The following is a 6,968-nucleotide window of genomic DNA, read 5'->3' as shown; positions in this document are numbered from 1 at the left end:
TTTTTTTTTTTTTTGACATATCATCAATTTGTAAAATATTGCCCTTGTTTGAGCCCCATTTTTTCCAAAAAAATACATTATTAAACAGTGTTTTGACATCATTTTAACCACACATTCTTCAATAAAATAGTATTACACGTAAATCCAAAACTTTTTCTTATTTTTTAACCACACATTTCCCATCAATATTCTATTCAAATAGTGATGTACAATATGCATTTTTCTAAATCGTATTCTGGTTGTATTTAAAAGTTATTTTATATCAAAATAAATAAATTTATATAAATCGATTTCTTTTTAGTAAACAAAGCAACATTGGAATCTTAACAAAATGAGCAACACAATAAACTTGATTTATTTGTAAAAATAATCAAACTTACTATTTTTCAATAGTATAATCCTAATACATAATACAATTATAAGATGTATTCGTCCCCATACACGCAAATATGTGACACTTTGAGAATCAAATTGGTTGTTAAGCTTAATGCGAAGAGAGTGAATAACTTGCTTGAATGTAGTCTTATGTTTTAAGATTGATTATATGCACGAAAAGAAAATGTATCGTATTATTTACTAGAGATATAGTGGTTGGTATTTATAACAATTATATTTTATAAAGTGCTAATCACACAAAAAGAGTAAATAAATTGAGTGAAGTGTTGTATTTATAGTGACCAGACCTCTATTTACTAGTCTTACCTTCATTGGACTACTGCACCACACTAAATTATTTATGTGGTGGAAGGTTTTGATAAGGCTCTAATATTTTCTAATTCTATTAGACTCCTTCCTAGCTATTCTTACTAGGATCAGTTTAGGTTTTTTCCATTTAGATGTTAATTTTCTTAATTCATTAGTTGGATTGGATTGATTTTTAATTAATAACTCGAGATTTAACCCACCCAAATTCATATTTAATTTTCCAACCCAATCCAACTCAATTGAATCTTAAAACCAACCCAAATCAATTTGTTTGGCTTGGATTGGGTTAGATTGATCGATTTAAGCGGTTTGAATTAATTTTTGTGCAACCTCAGTTTCAAGTTTCTATTATTTAGATCTAAAACTCATATCAATTAGAAATTAGATCTAAAAATCTACCAAAATCAAATCCCCTCAAACCTTGAGAATGCAGTCCACCATTACCATCAACACCGCACAAACCATCCACTTCTGTGGTCATTGACCACCATCATCATCACCAATCCATCTGAAACCATACCCACCACCACTTTTTTCACCACATGTATCTTCCTCCAACACAATAGCCATATTGCCATTGCCATTTGTGTCACATCCACTAGTGACATCACCAAGTTGCCATCTCTACCAGCAAATTTGAATTTTTAGATTTGAAAATCTCAAATATGAACCACCTCCTCTCTTGCTAAAATTTCTTATTCATGGTGATTGCTTTGATGTTTTGTTGGCATTGGTATTTGGTGTTGGTGATGGTTAAGGTATTGAGATGAGGTGGTAAAAAGGTCAAAAAGTTCTGGTAAAAAAGAGGGGAAATTTGTGGTGATGGTGGTGGGGTGATGGAGAGTAAATATGTTGGTAAGTGGTGGTGGTGCAATAATGGTGTGGCCTTGATGGTGGTAGCGGCCCAGATCAACGTCGATGGTAATCGTAGTGATGAAAATTGGTTTTGATAGAGATGATGGTGCCTTCAATATTGATGGTAATATACGTGGTGGACATGATGTAACACGCTTGTAATATGCATTACATGTTACATGCGTTATACTTTTGTAACAAAAAATCATCATTTGGTAATGTAACAAAAATAGCAGTTTGATAAAAATATGGTTATATACTAGTTTGAAAATAGTTTAGGTTACATTTGGATTGTTGTTTTCAAGCTATTTTCAATTTTCAATTTTTCAGAACATCGAAAACGTGTTTAGTATAGTATTTTTGAAAATATATTTTCAAAAATAAAGATAAATTTATAACGTAAAACTCAAAACGCATTTTTGATATTTGAGTGTTTTTAGTGAAAATCATTTAAATAAAATTTAAAAAATCTAAAAAATCTAAAAATAAAAGTATAAAATTCTAACAAGTGAAATTTAAAAGTTTAAAAAATTAAAAATAAATTCTAAAATTAAAATTTAAATGTTCAAAAATAAAATTATATATTTTCTAAAATATAAAAGTAATAAAAATAAAAATAATTCAATCTCTTAATGACTATTTAAATAAAAATTCAAAAAAATTTAAGTGAACACGGACAAAAATATTTTTAGTCTACATCATTAATTTTTATTTTTATTTCCTATATTTTAAACTCAATTTGTTATTATTTTTTACTTTTGTAGCGAGAAAAAATATTGTGAGATTTGCCAATTTTAAAATTTCTATATTATATAAAATTATTTTATTTTTACTGAATAATCAAATTTTATGGAATAAAATAGAATGTTGTAAATTAATTTCCAAAAACCAAATTTTAAAAATAATTTTTTTAAATGACAAATCAAACGCGTTTTTAGCAATTTTAAAATATATCTTTGAAACAGAAAATTCAAAAATGAACTCAAAATTCAAAATCAAAAATTGAAAACACAAAAAATTACACATTTACAAGTATTTCAACTTCACTGTGCAAAAATCAAGTGTAAAGATTTTTTTAATCATAATTCAAATATTTTATTAATAATTAAATATTACACACACTACCTAAGTCGATACTAACCCTAAATCATTTTTCTCTTCCCTATTCATCTTTGTGTCATTTCTCCCCACACCCATCAGCACTCTAAACTGGTGATCGGCAACCATCACACACGACAACAGGCTCTCTCTCTATGTATGTGTGTGTTATGTGGCTCAATTTCTCTTTCTTTCTCTTGTTGTATTTTGCATATGTCTCTCTGTTGGTGAGTTCTGGTGGTGGTGTGATGTGATGGTGATGTGTGTGGTGTTGTTGGCGTCGACGGGTGGAGGTGGTGAATGGTTTGGGGGTTTTTTTGTTGGGTGGTGATGCCTGTATTGTTGGCGACGACAAGGATGGTGGTGGATTTAGTGGTGGCGATGGAGTGAAGGTGGTGGTGGCTTTGGGGTATGGTGGAGTTGAAGACAGAGGTTCTCTATTTTCGTTGGTGATCGTTTTGCATATTGGGCTAGTGGTGGTAGTGATAGTGCAATGGTGGTAGTGTTAGTGATAGTGGTGGTGGTGGTGGAATGTTATAATGGTAGTTGTTGGTGGTGGAGGTGGTTGTTAGTGGTTGGAGATCTGATAGTGGCAGTTATTATGGTTTTTGTTAGCAGTTGAATGGATTCGGTGGTGACGATTTTGTCAGTGGTATTGGTGGTGGTGGAGGCGGTGGTGACAGGTTTGGTGGTGAATTTGGTAGCGTCGATGGAGTAGATGAAGTGTCGGTGGTATGTGACCCACTATTTTGTATATGTGACCTACTATTTGATTTTTTGACTAACTATTAAACTGTGATATTAAAATTCGATAATTTGTAACCAATAAATTTAAAAATATGTTATCTCAAAATAATCTGTGCCAAATTAATTTGATAATATGTGATTAGTAAATAAGTTGTGACTTATAATTATGTATATGTGACCATTAATTATATACTTGTAATCTTATTATATTTAATTAATAAATATTTTTAACTAATTAGTTAATACCTAAATTTTGTATTTTGAAACTTGAGACCTAAAATTGAATTGTGTTTGACTTTTTAATTTTTCCCTACTTTTGAAACATGGTCAGTTAATGGACCTGACGGCCCATAGGGTTAATTCCCCGGATATAAATAGAGAATTTAGAAGTTGACACCCATACAAATTCTCTCTGTGGTCTTTCTTGCAAGGGTAAAATTCATGGTTCGCAGAAGGTTGATGTTAGACATCATGTTGTCAAACGACCTCCCGGACGATGATGAAAACCAATTTTATCAGTCGACATGAATGACTGAACGATAAATTCAACACCGAATTTTGGATGAACCGACCTAGCGTTGTTTTACCTATTGGATGGCTAATAATCTTTGTGGCTTGTTGTTTTTCTATTGGAACTTAACCCTAGTCGAGCCTACTGTCACGACTCGCTCGATCTTGGCACAAGAAGATCGAGAAATTTAAAATGTTGACGACTTGGGGCTAACCGGAATATTCTAGACTCCCACAAGTGCATGAAGATTGCTAGAATATCAAGGGACATTCTAGAAGCCTACAAGCCCCTCACTTGGTGGATTATTCTAGATCATCCTAGTTTAGTCCATAGATATTTTAATGTAGATATTTGTATAGATAATTCTAGAGGTGTAATTTAGACCGTTGGATAGAAAGGATCCTAGCCATCCATTTGAGGAGGCTACCACTATAAATAGCTTGGTAGGATTCATTTGAAGGATCAAGAGAGTGAAGTTGTAAAGAGTATTCCTTATTCAATACAAAGCCTTCTTTATAAGCTCTTGTGTTCCTTCATTGTCCCTTTCTTAAAGTGTTCTACTTAGTGCCTTTCTAAGACATCAACGCCAATCGGGAGGCTGACTTAGTGTAATAATCGCGGGGCAAAAGTTGAAGACACTAAGGCCGTACGGTTCTTGGAGGAAATTAGCAAGTCCGTGACAGTTGGTATCAGAGCCTAGGTTTGCTCACTTACTATCGTTGGCATGGCGGAAAAAGATGTTGTGGGATCCGGCATTTCAGAAGTAGAACATGATGAGAGGGTTCGAGAGGTCGAACCCCAAACCACGAGTAAGAAAACTCGACAAACTCGAAGCAAGAGCCGACCACCAGCCCCTACCGGTGGATCTCTTGAGGAGGTATTTCTCAATATGGGGGAACGCATTGAAGTAGTGGAGAATTCACTCTCAACCCTTGAAGCTCACACCTTGGAACAACTTGATGATCTCAAGGAGGACCAAGGCGCTTTAAGGGAAGAATATACGAGGTTGGAGGTTAAGGTCATAGATGTTGTCAAAGCGATCTAAGACCAAGTAAACAAGCTTTGCGCGGATATGCAAAGTGGCCTAGACGCTTGTAAGAAGGCGTCAACCAGTGCGGGTACTAGCACGATGCTAGCGGCTCCAAGGATCGACTATCCAAAGCCTAGGGAGTTCGATGGAAAGCGAGATGCAAAAGAGCTAGATGATTTCCTATGGCGATTGGAAATATATTTTGAGGGCGTGAACATTCTGGATGAAGCCATTAAGGTACGTACTTCGACTATGTATCTTACGGACACCGCAGCTCTATGGTGGCGACGTAAGCACGCCGACATGGAAAAGGGTGCTTGTAGGATAGATAGTTGGGATGATTTCAAGAAGGAATTGAAACGCCAATTTTATCCCGAAAATGTAGTATATGAGGCCCGTAAAAAGCTTAGGGAGTTGAAACATAAGGGCACTATTCGCGATTATGTCAAAGAGTTTACTACCCTTGTGCTTCAAATCCCGAGCATGTCAGATGAAGATCTATTGTTTCACTTTACCGACGGATTACAAAATTGGGCGAAGCAAGAACTTCAACGTCGGGGAGTGAAGACAGTAGACGAGGCTATTGTGGTGGCCGAATCTTTAACCGAGTTCCAAAGGAGCACGGATTCATCGAAATCTTCTAAAAGCTTTAAGAGTAACTCGGCTAAAGGTGGAGGAGACAAGAAAGATTACCATAAGTCATCATTCTTCAAAGGTGGTAACACTTACAAACCTTCCCTCTCGCGAAAAAATTATGAGGAAAAGAAGAAGGCCTCGACGGGCTCTCAAAGTGGATGCTTCGTGTGCAAGGGGCCACACTTAATGCATGATTGCCCTAAACTTGGCACATTGGCGGCTATGGCGGAGGAACGGGATTCATCCTCTTGCCAAGAGCAAAGGGCGGAACATTTTAGTTCATTGCAACTTCTTAACGCTCTCAATGCTAAGGTCGTTCCGGCTTCCAATAATGAACGAGGATTAATGTATGTGGAAGCTCAAGTAAATAGTCGGCCCGCACTAGCAATGGTGGATACGGGAGCTACCAACAATTTCATTACTGAAGATGAGGCTAGAAGGTTGGGCCTCACAATCACTAAAAGTGGTGGTCTTATGAAAGCTGTGAATTCTCCATCCACGCCCCTTGGTGGCATAATTCGAGGAGTGGAAATTCAATTAGGCACTTGGAATGGCCAAGTAGATTTTTCGGTGGCTACAATGGATGATTTTCGCTTGGTTCTCGGGTTGGACTTCATGAGGAAGGTCAATGCTATTCCAATGCCTTCCTTTAGCTCGGTTTGCATCTTGGAGAGGGGTTCTCCATGCATGGTTCCTACGGTAGCTAGGACGAAAGCAATGGGGCAGCTTTCGGCCATGCAACTAGCAAAAGGGCTAAAGAAAGGGGAGGCAACGTATTTGGCAGCATTAAAAATGGAGGACCAAGTTGAGGAAGTTGTGGGTGACGATAATGTGCCTGAAGTCATCAAGAATGTCCTTGAAGAAAATAAGGACGTGATGCCGCCAGAGTTACCCAAGAAATTACCACCTAGGAGGGAGGTGGATCATAAGATTGAGTTGGAACCGGGTGCCAAACCACCATCCATGGCACCCTATCGGATGGCACCGCCGGAGCTGGAAGAACTTCGAAAGCAATTGACGGAGTTGCTTGACACGGGGAGGATACGACCTTCGAAGGCACTTTATGGCGCTCCGGTCTTGTTCCAAAAGAAGCATGATGGATCGTTACGCATGTGTGTAGATTACCGGGCGCTCAACAAGGTAACAATTAAAAACAAGTATCCTATTCCTTTGATTGCTGATTTATTTGATAGACTTGGTAGTGCAAAATATTACACAAAGGTGGATCTACAAAAGGGATACTACCAAGTACGGATTGCAGAAGGGGATGAGCCTAAGACAGCATGCATCACTCGATATGGCTCATTCGAATGGTTGGTAATGCCTTTTGGCTTAACCAACGCCCCGACCACATTTTGCACATTGATGAATAGGATTTTCCAACCT

General features: G+C 36.9%; 1 protein-coding gene across 1 annotated transcript in view; it reads right to left on the bottom strand.

The window, feature by feature from the left end:
- Positions 1-1,313, bottom strand: part of LOC111393156 (protein SPA1-RELATED 2-like) — an 11,808-nt gene extending 10,495 nt beyond the window's left edge. The window contains exon 1 of the mRNA XM_023018547.1: positions 1,168-1,313. Coding sequence (XP_022874315.1) covers positions 1,168-1,313 — 146 coding nt within the window. The remainder of the gene's footprint in view (positions 1-1,167) is intronic.
- Between the last annotated feature and the right edge of the window lie 5,655 nt (positions 1,314-6,968).

This window comes from Olea europaea, chromosome 4, assembly GCF_002742605.1.
Source record: "Olea europaea var. sylvestris chromosome 4, O_europaea_v1, whole genome shotgun sequence".
Classification (NCBI taxonomy): Eukaryota; Viridiplantae; Streptophyta; class Magnoliopsida; order Lamiales; family Oleaceae; genus Olea; species Olea europaea.
Note: the sequence above shows the minus strand (reverse complement) of the source record. Positions and strands in the feature narration are given on the sequence as shown.